At 45.8% G+C, this 23,458-nt stretch overlaps 1 protein-coding gene across 1 annotated transcript in view; it reads right to left on the bottom strand.

Annotated features, from left to right (window-relative positions):
* LOC124550632 (sulfotransferase 1 family member D1-like) overlaps positions 1-10,546 on the bottom strand; it is a 69,529-nt gene extending 58,983 nt beyond the window's left edge. The window contains exons 1-2 of the mRNA XM_047125355.1: positions 10,447-10,546; positions 3,475-3,723 (exon numbers count right to left, since the gene is read on the bottom strand). Coding sequence (XP_046981311.1) covers positions 3,475-3,723; positions 10,447-10,546 — 349 coding nt within the window. The remainder of the gene's footprint in view (positions 1-3,474; positions 3,724-10,446) is intronic.
* Between the last annotated feature and the right edge of the window lie 12,912 nt (positions 10,547-23,458).

Below are 23,458 nucleotides of genomic sequence, written 5' to 3'. Positions count from 1 at the left end.
GCCGGCCGCTGTGGAGGAGCTGTTCTAGGCGCTTCAGTCAGGAACCACGCGGCTGCTACGGTCGCAGGTTCTAATCCTGCCTCGGGCATGGATGTTTGTGATGTCCTTAGGTTAGTTAGGTTTAAGTAGTTCTAAGTTCTAGGGTACTGATGACCTCAGCAGTTAATTCCCATAGTGCTCATAGCCATTTGAACCATTTTTGAAAGACTGGACAGGATGAAACCTCAAAGAGTAGGAAGACCACACAGTGAAAGTAAAATTATGTTCTACTACACTTTCTTAAGAACAACTTCAAATATTTACTGAAAATTGCGAAAAAATATAGTGTAACATAAAAGTATCGGCATTCGACATTGCCAGTTCTCCATCTATATATTGAATACCGACTGGGGAAACATCGCCGATATATATCGTTATTTTTTTGAAAAAATTATCGCCATATCGATCTATCTGTATTTTATCAACAGACCTTCCAGACATCACTTTCGCACGACTACAACAACATCTGATAGAAACCGGTAGGTTCGCGACTAAGAAGACCGACTGTGGTCGGGCACGGACACGCTCCAGTGTTTGTAAACAGTGCGTACGAAATCAGGCAACGCAGACACACCGCGTGCAATGAATAGCAGACAGACAGGTGGCTTGCGGAGTATGATGTAAATGTAGATGTAGAGGAGATGGGCACAGGTAGGTAGGAGACGTAAATAGACAGAAGAGGAGGAGATGGACAGAGGAGGAGGAGTAGATGGACGGAGGGAGGAACAGATGAGCAGAGAAAGGCTTGAGGAGAAGATGAATAGAAGGGGTGGTGGACAGAGAGAGGAAGGGAGAGGTGATGGGTGGAGGAGAGAAGAAGGTGGGCTAATAGAAGACTGGAATAAATACATACACAGGCGATGCTGGTACTTAGCTAGTGATGAAATAAAGAAGCATTCTTTCTAAACTTACAAGAAATGAAGGTGTTACAATAGGTTTAACCCTATATAAGAAAGTAGGTCTGAGAATCAATTGTAATCCGACTATAACAATGAATAGTCAACGCATTGAAAAGAAAGTTGTACAATGACGAAGTCAAAGCGCCAATTGATGAAATTTTGTGTTTTGCGCAGCGGAACACAATGACTGGATGGATAAACACACGTGTAAAAATGACTGACATTGTTTTTGGTGATCTGTACGAAATTTTTAAAACTATGCTTGCAACGTAACTGAAACCGGGTGTTTATGACTGGTGTGTACGATTTTAGTTATAGCATTGAGACGTGGACTTTGAATGGGCAAACTGTTCAAGAACAAATGGACCAGCCAACAAACAAGGCTGGCACACGTGGCTTTGAGTGTTAAGTGGGAAAAATAAGAATGCAAGATCCAGAACTAAATGCTTGGATTGAAAACGGTGTATGGCAGAAATGCAGGCATTCGCCCCTACTGCTCTATCAATGCATGGAAGAAGCAATGACGGAATAAAAGGAAGGTTCAGGACGGGGGTTAAATTTTCTGATGGGAGGTTAGCAATGATAAGATCCGCTGATGACACCGCCGTCATAAGTGGAAGCGAAGGGGCGTTGCAGGACCTGTTGATGGAATAAGCGGTCTAATAAGAAAACTTTATGGATTGAGAGTAAACTCGCGAAAGACGAAGGAGCAGAAATGAGATTAGCGGTAAAGTTAACACGAAATGTGTGGACCACGAAGTAGACGAACTGAAGCAAAAAGACACCCGACAGGCCGAACAATGGAGACATAAAAGCAGACTGGCACTTCTGACCATTAGAAATGTACTTGTGTCAGTCATTGACCTCAATTTGAAGGAGACGTTTCTGAGTATACATGGTCAATCACCTAAAACTTACACAGAAAATATTGAGAAAATGGAAAGTGCTATTGATGTGGGTTTTCAGAGAATAGATTGGTAGTCAAGGGCTCGTATTGGTAACCAATCTACAGACTGTAGTAACACTTAGAAAGTGTTTTTTTAGTGCAGACACATACTTTTTAAAATATATGTCTGTTGGTATTAACAAACTAAAAGTAGGGGAAATTAGAATGTCAAGTCGTGCAGTTTCCGAAATGCTCATGCCGAGCCTCCAGGCCATCAAAATCTGCCCTCGGTCAACTCAGATAGATCGCGGCTTCCCCATTTTACACACGGAAAGCCCGCTCACTGACACTACATGCTCCGTGCTTGTGTCTTACTATTAATTGTTTCACGCCAGGTGACACTGCTATCACCTGGATGGGTTTATATCGATAGAGGTCGGTAGTTATAATGTGCTGGCTGATTAGTATAAGTTCCTTATAGAACGCAAAATATCACGAAATAAGACACTCAACTAAAAAAAAAAAAAAAATGGTTCAAATGGCTCTGAGCACTATGGGACTAAACTTCTGAGGTCTTCAGTCCCCTAGAGCTTAGAACTACTTAAACCTAACTAACCTAAGGACATCACAGACATCAATTCCCGAGGCAGGATTCGCACCTGCGACCACAGCGGTCGCGCGGTTCCAGACTGAAGCGCCTAGAACCGCTCGGTCACACGGGCCGACACTCAACCACAAAAATGTAACAAATTATTTCTCTCAACAGCAACGTGTCTGAGACTACAAAGCTTGATGGCGGTACTAAAGTCGACGGCTATCTTCATGGTCTAACGGCCAAAAACAGTGTTACCAACTAGTGAACCAGTTCGCAGTTTCAACCCCATGTAGGTATGTATGTGTGTATTAAACTGGGGACCTAGAAACGACAGAGAGGCTTCGCCCCGCCGTAGCCCTCAGTGGTTCACAACCTCCCAAGACGCCACAGCAGTCCACCCACCCCACCGCCGCCACACACCGAACCCAGGGTTATTGTGCGATTTGGCCCGCAGTGGCATCGCCGGGAACGTCTCATACCAGACGAGTGCAACCCCAAATGTATGCGTGGTAGAGTAATTATGGTGTACGCACATGTGGAAACGGTGTTTGCGCAGCAATCACCGACACAGTGTAACTGAGACGGAATAAGGGGAACCAGCCCACATTCACGGAGGTAGATGGAAAACCGCCTTAAAAACCACCACCCACAGGCTGGCCAGCACACCGGACCCCGACAGTAATCCGCCAGGCAGATTCGTGCTGGGGACTGGCACGCCTTCCCGCTCGGGAAGCAGTGTGTTAGACCGCGCGGCTAGCCGGGTGGGCCCCACCCTCATACGCGTTGTACCCAACTTCCCCTACGGGAAGGATACAGCGTGAGGCACTCTAAACACATGAAACTTCTCAGATGTCCAGTAGGGTCAGACAGCTCTTCAACAAGAGGAAAAAGGAAAAAAAAACAAAGTAAAATAAAGAAGAAACAAAGAATTGATTGACTGTATTAAATTGGACAGTTCGTCAAAAGTACACTGTATGTATTGCGCTTCGGGTTATCTGTGCATGTGCAACACGGATGAAACAGCGGTCGCAGTGGTTTGTGTAGGTGAGACTCACCGCACTTTGGGTACGCCATGAGCCACACGTCGTCCGGCCGGACCTCGAAGTCGAGCACCCTCTGGGCGACGTCCATGTAGAGTGTGGGCATGACGCAGCTGGAGGGCGACAGCCTGACGTAGTCCTGGTTGTAGGGGCCGACGATCTTGGACAGGAACTCCCGCATCCGCGGCGAGTCCAGTGGTTCCGCCGAAACCGACATCTGGTCAGGTGACGCCCCGTCCTCTGGAAGGAGGAAGCCGTTCAGAGCTGAAAACAACGAGCATCAAATCGGCCACTGGAGAAAGGATCTGCAAGGTCGCTGATAAGCCACCGTCTTTGGGTGACGTACGACTGTGGTGTGGGGATAAACCTCCAGAAGGAGTACCCTCAGAAGGATCGGAAAGCTACTGAATCGTTACAGAATGGCTGTGGGGTTGAGAAAGCTCTGAACGTATTTAAACAGTTTTGTTTAGATATCCAGGTTCCTGCTACTACTGATGTGAACTGGGCAAATGCACAGTGGGCAGGACATTTGTAAATGGCCATTGGCCCAGGATTTTGCCCAAAGCAGTTTTAAATGCCCGAAATTTGGGCATTTGTTATACTTTTTAAACTTTTCACTGCTAGAGTGTATAACTTATCATTTAAGATAAGGAATGGAACGATACTGCCGGTATTACAAGTTAGTAAATGCTTACATTCAAACATACGTATGTCATTATTTGCCTTCATGGTTAAGTTTACTAAGTACGAAAGGAAAGAAGGGAGAGGTTTTTTTTTTTTTTTTTTTTTTTTTTAGCATTCCAACATGCTGCAGTATCAAGGGATGGCAGGGATGGCGCGTGTTACTGACACCTGCTTGTCATTTATAATCACGTTTATAATTTTACCAGTTCTACTCTCGACTCTCTCCCTCCCTCTCTCTCTCTCTCTCTCTCTCTCTCTCTCTCTCACACACACACACACACACACACACACACTGTATTGGTTCAAATGCCTCTGAGCACTATGGAACTTCTGAGGTCATCAGTCCCCTAGAACTTAGAACTACTTAAACCTAACTAACCTAAGGACATCGCACACATCCATGCCCGAGGCAGGATTCGAACCTGCAACCGTAGGGGTCGCGCGGTTCCAGACTGTAGCGCCTAGAACCGCTCGGTCACCTCGGCCGGCCACAAACTGTATTGAACAGCTGTGTAGTGATGAGGCGACAGAGAAAAAACATTGTCCTTAGGTCATTGCTTTCCAATGTAGCACACTTTATAATCCGTGTCAGATCTCTGAATACTACTTAAGAATAAATTATTAATGGCAAAATTGTTACTGAATAAATTTAACATCTGGCACGTGTTCCACTGTTGTCAGTCGAAAAACAAAAAAGAAAAATGCTTTATTGTTAGATGTAGTGACATCTGAGACAAACTATAGTTTTCTGTTTTGCTCCTTTCTTTATCTACTTTCGTATGAGTGACATGCTGCGAAGATAAATAATAACATAAAAGAGATTTAATAACAAATATTGGCTGCCGAAGACTTCGGAGTCTTTGTTCCGTTAGTAGTCGATTTCTACAGAATCGGTGATTCTTGGACTCGTGGAATCGTAATCAGAACATGACTCATTCCTAATTAAAATCATTATGGATAAACTTTTTTAAATATTTATACACTAGTATAGTGTACGTAAGAAATGCTACCTACAGCTTACCTACTAAATATAAACCATACTTGATTTCGAGAATTACTTTTAAACTTGAGTTTTGTTTTGTTTTTTTATTACGTGCTACCCCAAGAATTAACTTCATTAAAAATGTATAGTTACGTTTGCAGGCCAGTATATTTCCCCTGAATAATATTACCTAACTCTCAAGCAGATTTTTCAACTTTGTTACCAAACCAGCACAGAAGAAATGTTGGAAAACACATTTTCCAATACAAAATATCAGTTTAAAATTTTCTATAAGTGACATCAATTAATCTTTAAAATGCATGATTTCCAGGGCATTTATCAACTTTGGGCTTTTCCCAGGCATTTATCACGGGCGTTTGCCCCAACTTATCAAAGCCCAGGCATTTTACATCACTATCTACTACTCATGTTTGTGGGATTCTTTCAATCCTTCAGCTGTTTGACCTTTACGACAGGCAGGAAAGAACAAAGCGGCTTTTTAAAAATACCGCTGTTACCCTACATTTACATGATTACTGTGCAATTCACAATTAAGTGTCTCGCAGAGGGTTAATCGAATCAGCTTTAAGCTACCCCACTCTCGAACAGAGTGCAGGAAAAACGAACGCTTAAATTTTTCCGTGAAAGCTCTGATATCTCTTACATTATTATGCTGTTCATGTCTCCCCATGTAGGCGGACGCCCACAATATATTTTCACACTCTGAGAAGAAAGTTGGTGACTGAAATATCTTGAGAAGGTCTTGCCGCAGTGAAAAACGCCTTTGTTTTAATGATTGACACTTCACTTATCATATCCGAGGCACTCTCTCCCTTATACCGCGATCATAGAAAACCGGTTGCTGTTCTTTGAACTTTTTCTATGTCATCCTTCAGTCCTATCTGTTGCGGATCCTGCGCCGCACAGCAGTAATACAGAAGAGGACGTACTAACGTGGTGTAAGCAGTCTCTTTAGTAGATCTGTTACATTTTCTAAGTGTTCTGCCAATAAATCGCAGTCTTTGGTTTGGTTTCCTCACAACATTATCTATGTGATGGTTCCAATTTAAATTATTCGTAATTGTAATCCCTAAGTATTTAGTTGAGTTTAGAGAATTGTGTGATTAATCGTGTAACTGAAATTTAGTGGATTTCAAAAAAGGGTTCAAATGGCTCTGAGCATTATGGGACTTAACATCTGAGGTCATCAGTCCCCTAGAACTTAGAACTACGTATACCTAACTAACCTAAGGACATCACACACATCCATGCCCGAGGCAGGATTCGAACCTGCGACCGTAGCAGCAGTGCGGTTCCGGACTGAAGTGCCTAGAAACGCTCGGCCACCGCGGCCGGCTTAGCGGATTTCCTTTAGTGCTGATGTGGATGACTTCACACTTTTCATTATTTAATTACCACTTTTTGCACCATACAGACATCTTGTCTAAATCACTTCGCAATTCGTTTTGAGCGTCTGATAACTTTACATCACGGTAAATGACAGCGACATCTGCAAACAATCTAAGAGGGTTTCTCATATTGTCTCCTAAATCGTTTATGTACACGCATGCTCATAAATTAAGGATAATGCTGATACATGGCGAAACAACGCTCTGGTCGTCGATTTTCGGGTTTAAATCACCTCGAGGTATGACCATGCGGTGCATTTGACCTGCGGTCGTCGCACGGTGGCGCTGGCAGCAGTCCACGTAGGCAGAGGTGTGTTGGTGCATGTCAGAGTACGGTCCGGCGAGTAAGTGTGCAGACGTTTTCAGCCGTGCTAATGATGACTGTGTTGATAATGACTCAAAGAACACATATTGATGACGTTATGAGGGGTAGAATACTAGGGCGACTGGAGGCTGGTCAAACACAGCACGTCGTAGCACGGGCCCTCCGTGTGCCACAAAGTGTGATCTCAAGATTATGGCAACGATTCCAGCAGACAGGAAACTTGTCCAGACGCTGCAGAACGGGATGTCCACCGTGTAAAACACCACAAGGAGACCGATATCTCACCATCAGTGCCCACAGACGGCCACAGAGTACTGCAGGCAGCCTTGTTCGGGAGCTTACCGCAGCCACTGGAATAGTTGTCTCCAGATACACGGTCTACAGACGACTGAACAGACATGGTTTATTTGCCCGGAGACCAGAGACGGGCATTCCACTGACCCCTGGTCGCAGGAGAGCCTGTAAAACCTGGTGTCAAGAACACAGTACATGGTCATTGGAACAGTGGTCCCATGTTATGTTCACGGACGAGTCCAAGTATAGTCTGAACAGTGATTCTCGCCGGGTTTTCATCTGGCGTGAACCAGGAACCAGATACCAACCCCTTAATGTCCTTGAGAGTGACCTGTATGGAGGTTGTGGTTTGATGGTGTGGGGTGGGATTATGACTGGTGCACGTACATCCCTGCATGTCTTTGACAGAGGAACTGTAACAGGTCATGTGTATCTGAACGTAATTTTGCACCAGTATGTCCGCTTTTTCAGGAGTACAGTCGTTCACACCTTCCTCCTGACAGATGATAACGCACGGCCCCACCGAGCTGCCGTCATGGTGGAGTACCTTGAAACTGAAGATATCAGGCGAATGTAGTGGCCTGCCTGTTCTCCAGACCTAAACCCCACCGAGCACGTCTGGAATGCTCTCGGTCGACGTATCTCTGCACGTCTTCAAACCCCTACGACACTGCAGAAGCTCTGACAGGCACTGGTGCAAGAATGGGAGGCTATACCCCAGCAGCTGCTCGAACACCTGATCCAGAGTATGACAACCTGTTGTTCGGCGTGTATACGTGTGCATGGTAATCATATCCCATATTGATGTCGGGGTACATGTGCAGGAAACAGTGGCGTTTTGTAGCACATGTGATCCGGGACGATTTTTTCAACATCACCGATACCATGGACTTACAGATCTGTGTCGTGTGCATTCCCTGTGTGCCTATGCTATTAGCGCCAGTTTTGTGTAGTGCCACGTTGTGTGGCACCACATTCTGCAATTACCCTTAATTTATGAGCATGAGTGTAGTTCAGGAACAACAGAGTGCCTACAGGACTTTCTTGGGGAGCGCCAGATATTGGATGTGTTTTACTCGACGACTTTCCATCAATTACTATCAAACGTGACCTTACTGACAAGAGCTCACGAATCCAGTTGCACAACTGGGCCAATACTACATAGGAACGAAATATTATTAGAAGTCGCTTGTGAGGAACGGTTTCAAAAGTCTTGAAGAAATCTAAACATATGGAATCAGCATGTTGTGCCTGAGTCGTGGTAAAAATTGCTGTTTTAAAGAGCGCGCCGCAGCGCGTAGTGTGAAGCAGTCGCCCTACGTTTCTGGTGGTGGCGCCGCTGTGGCAATCGCAGCTTTGGTGTCTCCCTCTGGTGGGAAAGGGGAAAGGTTGCCTGTTCACGTGCATTTAAGGGGCGCTATGAGCTCGCCAGTCGGTCAGTCTGGGTCAGTCTCTCGTCCCCAGTTTGCTAGTCTGTATCTCGTCTGCATTTGTTAAGCAGTTAGTGTCTGTCTGTCGTTCGGAGTGCTAGTATATCTGTCGTGCAGGTCAACCTTTAAAAAAGGCAAAATGAGAGTCTTTCCACTCCGCCAGTAAGAGAACTCAGCGAGTGGTCACTCGGTCTGCGCGATAGGCCGCCAGTCTGCTCGAGTTTGCTCAGGCAATGGTCATGTCCAAATCTGTTCTCAAATCCTGTATCGATATGGACCAAATGTGGCACAAAAACAGCAGGCCTCGTGAGTATCATCTCTGTGGGGTTTATAATCTCCCAGCTCCAGTAGCAGCAGAACAGGGGCAAAAATGCATTTTCTTCAGCCCCTGGTGTACATGCTACCCTGCATGATAGGCAAATTGTGAGGGAAGAATATTGGCCTACCAAATCAATCTGCTTTGCAGGGTTGTCAACATATCAGGGGCAAGAAATGGTTTTCCAGGACCTGATATGCAGGCTGTCGTGCATGAGAGGTGTCTTGCTTTGCATTATGGCCCATACATCAGGGGCAAATAAATGTTTTTCAAATCATGTGTTGCGTGCCATGCATGTGAAGGCTTCACTCAACTGTAGTGGAGCTACATATGCCAATGAGCTTGGCAGAGGATGGACAGAAGGGAGGAGGCAGTGGACAAAGAGAGGGGAGGAGGAGAAATGCATGAGGGGTACTGGGCAGTTGGAAAATGAGGAGAGGGAGGTGGAGATGGAAAGAGAAAGGGAAGCTGAGAGGCGGAGGGGGGGGGGGGAGAAATGGTCAGGTAGAGTGGTTGGTGGAAATGGACAAAGAGAGAGGGAGGAGAAGATGAAGAGGCAGAGACAGTGGGAAGCTGCAGATAGACAAATAAAGGTAGGAAGAAGAGGTGGACAGTCACAGGGAGAAAGAGGACAAAGAGGGGAAGGAGGAGGTGTGTGTAATATACGTGTTGAACTCATATGTGGACAAAGCCACAGTCAAAAAAGCTAGTATAACAATAAATAGAAATTGTGAGGAAGGGGGCTTTAACTAAGAGCACTAGCAGGAATGGCTGTGAACCCTTAGCTACTATGGATGTTGGCAAGAACACAGTTACTATGGAAGGGTCTCTCAGACTGCCCCTTTATTTTTTATGTGTATAGCCTCTGTTTTGGTGAGTACATATTTCCATGACTTCCTGTTGTTCGATACACTTCGTGGAAACAGACGTTATGGAAATTTGCATTTTTTTAAACAATGCTGAATTTTAAATACTTTGAAAACTATATCACAACAAAATTTGCAGTTTATTTTTATCTTATGTATTACTAAAATAACAACACATAGTTACCTCTCTTTGTAACATGACTGTATGGAAAAACACATTTCAGTCATGACAAATTGTATTTGGAATCACTTTTGAGTTTACTACTCACTGTTTCAGCCTTATAGCGATTATTCCACCCCATAATTCTGCCAAGGAAGAAATTTTGACATCAAGAAGTAAGTAATTTCCTTAGGTATTATTCTAAGACCATGAATCAAATTTAAATTGCTTTCACCTGTTCGCATTTCACGCAGGCCCTCCTACAATTCTTCAACCGAATCGGAACACCACAATGTTGACACCGATACCTTGTTTTCGACTTCAAACAAGGACAACAAAAGGCTGATGTGTTTCATTTTTCAAAATATTATTTCTGTGTTTGAGGGCCATATCTTCAAAACAGCAAGGTTTCTCCGAGACTGTTGCAGTCCATGCAGCTGCAACAAAGTGTTGAATTGCTGTGTTCTTACGTTAGCTAGCGACTTCTATTTCGTCGATCGGAAACATCTTTCTGTTCTTACCGAAGACACACGCTTCTCCATCGTCATCACCTGTCACATCTTCATCACTTTCCTTCTCCGAATTAGTATCATCATCACTAAAAACTCGAATCAGGGACATTATCACAGTCATCAAAGTCTTCATCTGGGAATTCATTGAGGCGCTGTTGAAGACCCATATACGTCTTGCATAGAAGACGCTGCATAGAAGGTCTAGCTTTCCTCGACAAGGAGAAACGTTAACGTTTGACAAATACACGAAGCGCAGACACTATGGTACGTTTGTGAGACTTCTCAAGGCCCAAAAATAAGAAACAAATTGCAGCAACACTGCCGGATTTCTTCCTCCAATAGGAAGGTACACAGAAGAGTCTTCCTCACCTCACAAGGGTTTGTAAAATATCACACGACAAAAACTGTATCGGTCTGAGAGACCACCCATAGTAGTTAGATTAGCGTGAAGCGAGGAAATGATGCTTTAAGACTGCCTGCCCAAACGTTTGATGCAGCGACATGCATCAACCTCTGCAAGACTGGCAGATAGCTGTGCCATCGATGACCTTGACTTCAACGAGGCCTTCACAGCTACGATAAGGTTGCTGCCATTAGGGATTCCTAGCAGTGAACAATCACATCCACTCAGAGAGATAAGGAGTATGGAGGACTAGCTACAGATAGCGTTCACAACTCAGCAACTGACATTTGGCTTCAGCGCTATGAATAACGCAAACACTCATGCAGAGTGAGAAGTGCAGATCGTCAATTATTCTCAGAGCATGGAATGCTGGTCAGAGAACGGAAGATTATAACGTCTGACAGAATACATGCAAACGATGGGAGGATAGGGTGGTCCATATTTTTTCGTGTTTCTTCACGCACAGCCCCTACTTTTGTTTCTTTGGTTTCAAGAAGAAATTTACGAGATATTTTGTTGAAACTGAAGACGAAGACCCCACGCCGCAGTCGCCGAGAAGTTCGTCCTATCGGTAAGTGTTGGTCGACTGCTATCATACTTTAGGTTGAAACTTTGACTCTGCAGTGGAGTGTGCGCTGATATCAAACTTCCTGGCATATTAAAACTGTGTGCCGGACCGAGACTCCGACTCAGGACCCATGCCTTTCACGGGCAAGTGCTCTACCAACTGAACTACCCGAGCACGACTCATGACCCGTTCTCACAGCTTCACTTCCGCCAGTACCTCGTCTTCTACCTTCCACACTTCACAGAAGTTCTCCGGCGGGACTAGAATCCCTGAAGAAAGGATATATGCTTAACTTTCTCCACATGTCCAAACTCTTACCGGGCGAGGTGGCGCAGTGGTTAGACACTGGACTCGCATTCGGGAGGACGACGGTTCAATCCCGCGTCCCGCCATCCTGATTTAGGTTTTCCGTGATTTCCCTAAATCACTCCAGGCAAATTCCGGGATGGTTCCTTAGAAAGGGCACGGCCGACTTCCTTCCCCTTCTTTGGATAATCCAATGAGACCGATGACCTCGCTGTCTGGTCTCCTTCCCCAAACAACACAACCCTACAAACTCTTGATTGAAGTAAACTCACCACTCCGTTACACAGTGAAAATATCATTATGGAAACATGACACACGCTGTGGCTAAGCCACGTCTCCGCAGTATCCTTTCTTCCAGAAGTGCTAGACCCTCAAGGTGCACAGGAGAACTTCTGTGAAATCCGAAGGGTAGGATGATGATGATGATGATGTTTGGTTTGTGGGGCGCTCAACTAAGCGGTTAGCAGCGTCCGTACAAATTCCCAATCTTTGCTCAGTCCAATCTCACCACTATCATGAATGATGATGAAATGATGAGGACAACACAAACACCCAGTCATCTCGAGGCAGGTGAAAGGAAGGGTAGCAGATGAGGTACTGCCGGAAGTATGCTGAGGTGACAAAACCCATAGGATAGTTACATGCAGGTGTACAGATGGCCGTAGTAATGCATACTCAAGGTACAAAATGGCAGTGGATTTGCAGAGCTGTCATTTGTACTCAGCTGATTCATGTGAAAAGCTTACCATCAATTACTATCAAACGTGACCTTACTGACAGGAGCTCACGAATCCAGTTGCACAACTGAGCCAATACTCCATAGGAGCGAAATCTTATTAGAAGTCGCTTGTGAGGAACGGTTTCAAAAGTCTTGAAGAAATCTAAAAATATGGAATCAGCATGTTGTGCCTGAGTCGTGGTAAAAATTGCTGTTTTGAAGAGCGCTCCGCAGCTCGTAGTGTAAAGCAGTCGTCCTACGTTTCTGGCGGTGGCGCCGCTGTGGCAATCGCAGCTTTGGTGTCTCCCTCTGGTGGGAAAGGGGAAAGGTTGCCTTTCCACGTGCATTTAAGGGGCGCTATGAGCTCGCCAGTCGGTCAGTCTGGTACAGTCTCTCGTCCCCAGTTTGCTAGTCTGTATCTCGTCTGCATTTGTTAAGCAGTTAGTGTCTGTCTGTCGTTCGGAGTGCTAGTATATCTGTCGTGCGGGTCAACCTTTAAAAAAGCAAAATGAGAGTCTTTCCACTCCGCCAGTAAGAGAACTCAGCGAGTGGTCACTCGGTCTGCGCGATAGGCCGCCAGTCTGCTCGAGTTTGCTCAGGCAATGGTCATGTCCAAATCTGTTCTCAAATCCTGTATTGATATGGACCAAATGTGGCACAAGAACAGCAGGCCTCATGAGTATCATCTCTGTGGGGTTTATAATCTCCCAGCTCCAGTAGCAGCAGAACAGGGGCAAAAATGCATTTTCTTCAGCCCCTGGTGTACATGCTACCCTGAATGATAGGCAAATTTTGAGGGAAGAGTATTGGCCTACCAAATCAATCTGCTTTGCAGGGCTGTCTACATGTCAGGGGCAAGACATGGTTTTCCAGGACCTGATATGCAGGCTGTCGTGCATGAGAGGTGTCTTGCTTCGCACTATGGCCCATACATCAGGGGCTAATAAATGTTTTTCAAATCATGTGTTGCGTGCCATGCATGTGAGGGCTTCACTCAACTGTAGTGGAGCTACATATGCCAATGAGCTTGGCACAGGATGGACAGAAGGGAGGAGGCAGTGGACAAAGAGAGGGGAGGAGGAGAAATGTATGAGGGGTACTGGGCAGTTGGAAAATGAGGAGAGGGAGGTGGAGATGGAAAGAGAAAGGGAAGCTGAGAGGCGGAAGGGGGGGGGGGAGAAATGGTCAGGAAGAGTGGTTGGTGGAAATGGACAAAGAGAGAGGGAGGAGAAGATGAAGAGGCAGAGACAGTGGGAAGCTGCAGATAGACAAATAAAGGTAGGAAGAAGAGGTGGACAGTCACAGGGAGAAAGAGGACAAAGAGGGGTAGGAGGAGGTGTGTGCAATATATGTGTTGAACTCATATGTGGACAAAGCCACAGTCAAAAAAGCTAGTATAACAATAAATAGAAATTGTGAGGAAGGGGGCTTTAACTAAGAGCACTAGCAGGAATGGCTGTGAACCCTTAGCTACTATGGATGTTGGCAAGAACACAGTTACTATGGAAGGGTCTCTCAGACTGCCCCTTTATTTTTTATGTGTATAGCCTCTGTTTTGGTGAGTACATATTTCCATGACTTCCTGTTGTTCGATACACTTCGTGGAAACAGACGTTATGGAAATTTGCATTTTTTTAAACAATGCTGAATTTTAAATACTTTGAAAACTATATCACAACAAAATTTGCAGTTTATTTTTATCTTATGTATTACTAAAATAACAACACATAGTTACCTCTCTTTGTAACATGACTGTATGGAAAAACACATTTCAGTCATGACAAATTGTATTTGGAATCACTTTTGAGTTTACTACTCACTGTTTCAGCCTTATAGCGATTATTCCACCCCATAATTCTGCCAAGGAAGAAATTTTGACATCAAGAAGTAAGTAATTTCCTTAGGTATTATTCTAAGACCATGAATCAAATTTAAATTGCTTTCACCTGTTCGCATTTCACGCAGGCCCTCCTACAATTCTTCAACCGAATCGGAACACCACAATGTTGACACCGATACCTTGTTTTCGACTTCAAACAAGGACAACAAAAGGCTGATGTGTTTCATTTTTCAAAATATTATTTCTGTGTTTGAGGGCCATATCTTCAAAACAGCAAGGTTTCTCCGAGACTGTTGCAGTCCATGCAGCTGCAACAAAGTGTTGAATTGCTGTGTTCTTACGTTAGCTAGCGACTTCTGTTTCGTCGATCGGAAACATCTTTCAGTTCTTACCGAAGACACACGCTTCTCCATCGTCATCACCTGTCACATCTTCATCACCTTCCTTCTCCGAATTAGTATCGTCATCACTAAAAACTCCAATCAGGGACATTATCACAGTCATCAAAGTCTTCATCTGGGAATTCATTGAGGCGCTGTTGAAGACCCATATACGTCTTGCATAGAAGACGCTGCAGAGAAGGTCTAGCTTTCCTCGACAAGGAGAAACGTTAACGTTTGACAAATACACGAAGCGCAGACACTATGGTACGTTTGTGAGACTTCTCAAGGCCCAAAAATAAGAAACAAATTGCAGCAACACTGCCGGATTTCTTCCTCCAATAGGAAGGTACACAGAAGAGTCTTCCTCACCTCACAAGGGTTTGTAAAATATCACACGACAAAAACTGTATCGGTCTGAGAGACCACCCATAGTAGTTAGATTAGCGTGAAGCGAGGAAATGATGCTTTAAGACTGCCTGCCCAAACGTTTGATGCAGCGACATGCATCAACCTCTGCAAGACTGGCAGATAGCTGTGCCATCGATGACCTTGACTTCAACGAGGCCTTCACAGCTACGATAAGGTTGCTGCCATTAGGGATTCCTAGCAGTGAACAATCACATCCACTCAGAGAGATAAGGAGTATGGAGGACTAGCTACAGATAGCGTTCACAACTCAGCAACTGACATTTGGCTTCAGCGCTATGAATAACGCAAACACTCATGCAGAGTGAGAAGTGCAGATCGTCAATTATTCTCAGAGCATGGAATGCTGGTCAGAGAACGGAAGATTATAACGTCTGACAGAATACATGCAAACGATGTGAGGATAGGGTGGTCCATATTTTTTCGTGTTTCTTCACGCACAGCCCCTACTTTTGTTTCTTTGGTTTCAAGAAGAAATTTACGAGATATTTTGTTGAAACTGAAGACGAAGACCCCACGCCGCAGTCGCCGAGAAGTTCGTCCTATCGGTAAGTGTTGGTCGACTGCTATCATACTTTAGGTTGAAACTTTGACTCTGCAGTGGAGTGTGCGCTGATATCAAACTTCCTGGCATATTAAAACTGTGTGCCGGACCGAGACTCCGACTCAGGACCCATGCCTTTCACGGGCAAGTGCTCTACCAACTGAACTACCCGAGCACGACTCATGACCCGTTCTCACAGCTTCACTTCCGCCAGTACCTCGTCTTCTACCTTCCACACTTCACAGAAGTTCTCCGGCGGGACTAGAATCCCTGAAGAAAGGATATATGCTTAACTTTCTCCACATGTCCAAACTCTTACCGGGCGCAGTGGTTAGACACTGGACTCGCATTCGGGAGGACGACGGTTCAATCCCGCGTCCGGCAATCCTGATTTAGGTTTTCCGTGATTTCCCTAAATCACTCCAGGCAAATTCCGGGATGGTTCCTTTGAAAGGGCACGGCCGACTTCCTTCCCCTTCTTTGGATAATCCAATGAGACCGATGACCTCGCTGTCTGGTCTCCTTCCCCAAACAACACAACCCTACAAACTCTTGATTGAAGTAAACTCACCACTCCGTTACACAGTGAAAATATCATTATGGAAACATGACACACGCTGTGGCTAAGCCACGTCTCCGCAGTATCCTTTCTTCCAGAAGTGCTAGACCCGCAAGGTGCACAGGAGAACTTCTGTGAAATCCGAAGGGTAGGATGATGATGATGATGTTTGGTTTGTGGGGCGCTCAACTAAGCGGTTAGCAGCGTCCGTACAAATTCCCAATCTTTGCTCAGTCCAATCTCACCACTATCATGAATGATGATGAAATGATGAGGACAACACAAACACCCAGTCATCTCGAGGCAGGTGAAAGGAAGGGTAGGAGACGAGGTACTGCCGGAAGTATGCTGAGGTGACAAAACCCATAGGATAGCTACATGCAGGTGTACAGACAAGCAACATCGACTGAAATACACTACTGGCCACTACTACGCCACGAAGATGACGTGCTACAGACGCGAAATTTAACCGACAGGAAGAAGATGCTGTGATACGCAATGGTTAGTTTTTCAGAGCATTATCGCTTGGTTGGCGCCGCTGGCGGCACCTACAACGTGCTGACATGAGAAAAGTTTCCAACAGATTTCTCATACACAAACAGCAGTTGACCGGCGTTGCCTGGTGAAACGTTGTTGTGATGCCTCGTGTAGGGAGGAGAAATGCGTACCATCACGTTTCCGACTTTGATAAAGGTCGGATTGTAGCCTAGCGTGATTGCGGTTTATCGTATCGCGACATTGCTGCTCGCGTTGGTCGACATCTAATGACTGTTAGCAGAATATGGAATCGGTGGGTTCAGGAGGGTAATACGGAACGCCGTGCTGGATCCCAACGGCCTCGTATCACTAGCAGCCGAGATGACAGACATCTTATCCGCATGGCTGTAACGGATCGTGCAGCCACGTCTCGATCCCTGAGTCAACAGATGGGGACGTTTGGAAGACAACAGCCATCTGCATGAACAGTTCGACGACGTTTGCAGCAGCACGGACTATTAGCTCGGAGACCGTGGCTGCGGTTACCCTTGACGCTGCATCACAGTCAGGAGCGCCTGCGATGGTGTACTCAACGACTAACCTGGGTGCACGAATGGCAAAACGTCATTTCTTCGAATGAATCCAGGTTCTGTTTAGAGCATCATGATGGTCGCATCCGTGTTTGGCTACATCGCGGTGAACGCACATTGGAAGCCTGTATTCGTCATCGCCCATACTGGCGTATCACCCGGCGTGATGGTATGGGGTCCCATTGGTTACACGTCTCAGTCACCTCTTGTTCGCATTGACGGCACTTTGAACAGTGGACGTTATATTTCAGTTGTGTTACGACCCGTGGCTCTACCCTTCATTCGATCCCTGCGAAACCCTACATTTCAGCAGGATAATGCACGACCACATGTTGCAGGTCCTGTACAGACCTTTCTGGATACAGAAAATGTTCGACTGCTGTCCTGGCCAGCACATTCTCCAGATCTCCCCCCAATTGAAAACGTCTGGTCAATGGTCGCCGAGCAACTGGCTCGTTCAATACGCCAGTCACTACTCTTGATGAGCTGTGGCAACGTGTTAAAGCTGCATGGGCAACTGTACCTGTACACGCCATCCAAGCTTTGTTTGACTCAATGCCCAGGCGTATCAAGGTCGTTATTATGGGCAGAGGTGGTTGTTCTGGGTGCTGATTTCTCAGGATCTATGCACCCAAATTACGTGAAAATGTAATCACATGTCAGTTGTAGTATAATATATTTGTCCAATGAATAGCCGTTTATCATCTGCATTTTTTCTTGGTGTATCAATTTTAATGACCGGCAGTGTAACAGCAGAAATCGATGAGGAATTTGCGACGAACGTATCCTTTAGGACAGTGCGGAGAAATCCGGCGTTAATGGGTTATGGAAGCAGATGACCGACGCGAGTGCCTTTGCTAACAGCGCAACATCGCCTGCAGCGCCTTCCCCGGGCTCCTGACCATTTCGGTTGGATCCTAGACGACTGGAAAACCGCGGCCTGCGCAGATGAGTCCAGATTTCAGTTGGTAAGAACTGATGTCAGAGTTCGTGTGTGGCGCAGACACTGCTCAGCGATGGACCCAAGTTGTCGACAAGGCAGTGTGCAAGCTGGTGTTGACATCATGCATCATAATGGAATGGGCCTTGTTTACATGCAACTGACTGGATTTTCGGCTACTTGGAGACTATTTGCAGCCATTTATGGACTTCATGTTCCCCAAGAATCGATGGAATTTTTATGGGTGACAAAGCGCCATGTCACTGGGCCACAATTGTTCGCCGTTGGTTTGAAGAACGTTCTGGACGATTCGAGCTAAGGGTTTCACCACTCAGTTCGCTCGACATGTATCCCATCAAACATTTGTGGGATATAATGGGGAGGACACTTCTTGCAAAAAATCCTCCATCGGGTACACTTTCGCAATTATGGACGGCTATCGAGGCAAGATTTCTCCACAGGACATCCAACGACTTGCTGCCTGCCCCCGGTAGCTGAGCGGTCAGCGCGACAGACTGTCATACCTAACGACCCAGGTTCGATTCCCGGCTGGGCCGGAGATTTTCTCCGCTCAGGGACTGGGAGCTGTGTTGTCCTTATCATCATCGTTTCATCCCCATCGACACGCAAGTCGCCGAAGTGGCGTCAACTCGAAAGACTTGCACCAGGCGACTAGTCCACCCGACGGGAGGCTCTAGCCACACGGCATTTACGAGGGTCGCTCCAAAAGAAATGCACGCTATTTTCGTAAAAATACAGTTTTCATTCTGCGTGTGTGAAAGTTTTACAGTGTGTAGATACATCCTTCCCGCTTGTTTTCAAACTTAGTTCAACCTGTTCCCGTGAGTGGCGCCGTCACAGCGTGTCTTCAAGATGGCTGCTACACTTGACGTTCGTCACAAGCAACGTACTCTCATAGAATTCCTGTGCTGCGAAAACGAGACAGTGGGAAACATCCACAAGAGTTTGAAAAAGGTCTATGGAGATGCTGCTGTCGATCGCAGTACAGTTAGTTGGTGGGCAAGCAAGTTACGTGATGAAAGTGGGCACGGCAATTTTGAGGATTGTCCTCGCAGCGGCAGACCTCGTACTGCACACACTCCAGACAATGTGCGTAGAGTTAACGAATTGGTGACTGCTGACAGACGCATCACGTCATGCTACTTTGGGATAGGGCAAGGAAGTGTTTGCAGAATACTGAAAGTGCTGGCGTTAAAAAAGGTTTGTGCCAGGTGGGTTCCCAGGAAGTTGACAGTGGCTCACAAAGAAACAAGAAAAACGGTATGCTACGAACTTTTGGAACAATACGAGAATGGTGGAGATGAACTTCTTGGAAGAATTGTGACAGGTGATGAAACATGGCTCCATCATTTTGCACCAGAGACGAAGAGGCAATCAATGGAGTGGCATCATGAAAATTCACCCAAGAAAAAAAAATTCAAAACCACACCTTCTGCTGGAAAAGTTATGGCTATGCTGTTTTTCGATTCCGAAGGACTCTTGCTTGTGGGTGTCATGCCAAGTGGAACCACCATAAATTCTTATACATATGTGACGACACTGAAGAAACTTTGAGCTCGACTGCGTCGTGTTGGACCAAATCGGCAAAAGCAGGATGTTTTGCTGTTTCACGACAATGCACGGCCACATGTCAGTCAACAAACCATGGAAGCGATCACAAAACTCGGATGGAGAACACTGAAACACCCGCCTTACAGTCCTGACCTGTCTCCATGTGACTATCATTTCTTTGGGAAACTGAAAGACTCTCTTTGTGGAACAAGGTTTGAAGATGATGACTCCCTTGTGCACGCTGCCAAACAGTGGCTGCAACAGGTTGGTCCAGAATTTTACCGTGCGGGTATACAGGTGCTGGTTCCAAGATGGCGTAAGGCAGTTGAGAGGGATGGAAGCTAGGTGGAGAAATGAAAATACTGTTCCTAAAGGATGTATCTACACACTGTAAAACATTCAAACATGTAGAATAAAAGATGGATTTAAAAATATAGTGTGCATTTCGTTTGGAGTGATCCCTGTACATCTTTAACGACTTGTTGAGTCCATGCCACGTCAGGTTGCTGCACTGTGGCGGGAAGAAGGAGGTCCAACATTGCAGTACAAGGTATCGCATGACTTTTGGCATCACAGTGTAGAACTTGAACGGTGAGGGTGCCAAAACCCCTCACTTCCCTGGAACTCCGCAGGAGCTACTTCTACTGTCGCTAAGTCTCCATACGAGATAATATGCTGCATCCTCAAAACCCACAAGTTCTCAGTCTAGTCACTAACTTTGTTCTGGTGTCAGCGCAGCTTCTACGCAATACTTAGAGACTGGCTGATGTAGAAGGTATTTATAAGTGCCCTGTCTGACAACATGACCACAGAAGACTTGAGTACAGAGACCAACACGAGGAATAAGAAAAGAGCATTGATCGTCAACACCACTAACTGATAACCGTACTCGACGCAGTTAAAATGGCTGATGAAACTTCCTAATCGATTAAAAGTGTGTGCCGGACCGAGACTCGAACTCGAGACACTTGTCTTTCGCAGGAAGTGCTCCACTGACCGAGCTAAACAAGTGCCACTGATGGCCCGGAAAAATGGTTCAAATGGCTCTGAGCACTATGGGACTTAACATCTGAGGTCATCAGTCCCCTAGAACTTAATACTACTTAAACCTAACTAAACTAAGGACATCACACACACCCATGCCCGAGGCAAGATTCGAACCTGCGACCGTAGCGGTCGCACGGTTCCAGACTGAAGAGCCTAGAACAGCTCGGCCACACCGGCCGGCCTCATGACCCGTCCTGATAACTTTACACTGACGTGACACAAGTCGTGGACACCTCCTAATATCGTGTCGGACCTCCTATGGCCCAGCGTAGTGCACCAACTCGACGTGTTATGGACTCAAAAAGTCGTTCGAATCACCTGCAGAAATATTGACCCGTGCCGTCTCTGAAGCCATCCATAACTGCGAAAGAGTTCATGATGCAGGACTTTATGCACGAACTAATCTCTCGATTGTGCCCCACAAATTTTCGATGGGACTCATGTCGGGAAATCTGGGTGGTCAGATCGCTTTCTCGAATGGTCCAGAGTGTCCTTCAAACCAATCGCAAACAATTGTGAGCCAGTGACATGACATTGTTCTTTGGGAACATGAAGTTGTGAACTGCTGTAAATGGTCTCCAAGTAGCCGAAAATAACCATAAGTGACAGGTTGAGTTGGACCAGAGGAGCCAGTCCATTCTATGTAAACACAGCACACACCATCATAGAGCCAAATGACTCTAAGCACTATGGGACTGATGTCATCAGCCCCCTAGACCTAGAACTACTTAAACCTGACTAACCCAAGGACATCACACACATCCATGCCCGAGGCAGGATTCGAACCTGCGACCGTAGCAGCCACGTGGTTCTGGACTGAAGCGCCTTGACCCGCTCGGCCACAGCGGCTGGCATCATGGAGCCACCACCGGCTTGACAACTACGATCTATCTGCGGACGTGAATGTCGTTAGCTCATGAATTTCTCAGTGTATATTAATAACATTGCAGGCAAAATTAATAGAAACCTCAGACTTCACAGACGATGCTGTTATGTGTTAATGAAGTACTGTGCGTAGTTACTCAGTCAGATCTCGATAAGATTTTCAAGTGGTGCACACACTGATAACTTGCTTCAAATGTGTGGAAACGTAAACTTTTACACTAAACAAAACGGAGAAATCGTAGTATCAAATGACAGTTACAACTGGAGTCGTTTAACTCATGCAAATACGAGTGATGTCCAGAAAGTAAGTTCTGATCGGTCGCGAAATGACCACCACAGTGAAAACCCAATGAAATTTTGCACAAGTGTGTTGGGTAGTGTCTCTGGTATGACCGTCGATCGCATCAAGACGCTCTTTTCATTTGTGAGCGTACCATGGGCGAGTAAAGGTGCCTAGAACAGCGATGTCTCCTGCCAAGTAGGAGGGCCCGCTGAGAGGCTTCGCCTTAAAGAGTGCAGCCCACCTAACACAACTGCCATGCATTTCCTTCTTCGTGGCAATTCTCAGCCGCGCTCTGCTGTGGCAGTGAAGACGCTCCTGCAGCCTTTCCGATGGGACGTGTGCGATCACCAACAACACAGCCGTAATTGGCTTGTCCTGAGTATGATATCTGTTCACATGAAACGCTGGATATGAAGAAAACGGTTGGACGCAGGCTACGCGCTATAGACCAGCTTATCGGAATGCACAGGCGGCTGCCTTCTATGACGACGGTGTTGGAAATTTGGTATAACGCTCCGACAAATATCTAAGTTGGAGCGGCGACCATGTACAGAAGTATCTGGAAAGTGTAGCTAACTCTTGCAAATAAAATGTTTCTGATTTACACTATGGTTTTCATTTAGCGACCTATCGGAGCTTACATTCTGGACAACCCTCATATTTGAGGCTAACACTTTCTTGCGATGTGAAATGTAACGATCGTAACGGCTTAGTCGTGAGTAGAGCAAGCGCCAGTCAGCGCTGCGCTGGTAGAATACCAGGGAAATGGATGGAGCCTACAAAGGAAATTACTTACAAAAACTCCCTCGCCCAACCTAGAATACTGTTCAAATGTTTGGGACTGATACCAAGTAGGACTGACATAGGGTGTTGAACGTAAGCAGAGAAGGGCTGCACGATTGGTCACAGGTTTATTTGATCCATGAGACAGTGTCACAGGAATACTGAAGAAACTGAACTGGTAGACTCTAGAAGAGTAAACTATCCCGAGAAAGGCTACTTACAATGTTTCAACAGGAGCTTTTTGTGGTGAATCTACAAATGTAGTACAGCCCTGTAAATTTTGATCCCTTGGGGATCGTGACGCCAATATTATATAAGTACAGCGCGCACAGAAACATTTAAGTAATAATTCCTGTTGCTCTCCACTCGTCAATGGAACGGGGAGACCTGCCGATGGTCTGTACATGTATGAACTTACACTGACATACGACAATGTCTTCTGCGTGCTCCAGAGTTATTCTCAGGCACTTTTTCAATAATGCTTCATAAAGGTTCCGTATCTCAACCCACAGAAACGGAATCCTTGTAGGATTACTTAGTTCTCCGTTTGTGTCTCCAACTGTTATGGCTCCTTTTTGTCAGAAGGGGTTAGAAGCAGAAATTTTTGTCTAATACTATGTTGTACGAGTACATTTCCTTGGCAATGTAAATAATTTATGCTTCTAAGTCAATGGAATCAAAAGATACGACTGCAAAA

This window comes from Schistocerca americana, chromosome 9 (genome assembly GCF_021461395.2).
Source record: "Schistocerca americana isolate TAMUIC-IGC-003095 chromosome 9, iqSchAmer2.1, whole genome shotgun sequence".
In the NCBI taxonomy this organism is placed as follows: domain Eukaryota; kingdom Metazoa; phylum Arthropoda; class Insecta; order Orthoptera; family Acrididae; genus Schistocerca; species Schistocerca americana.
Note: the sequence above shows the minus strand (reverse complement) of the source record. Positions and strands in the feature narration are given on the sequence as shown.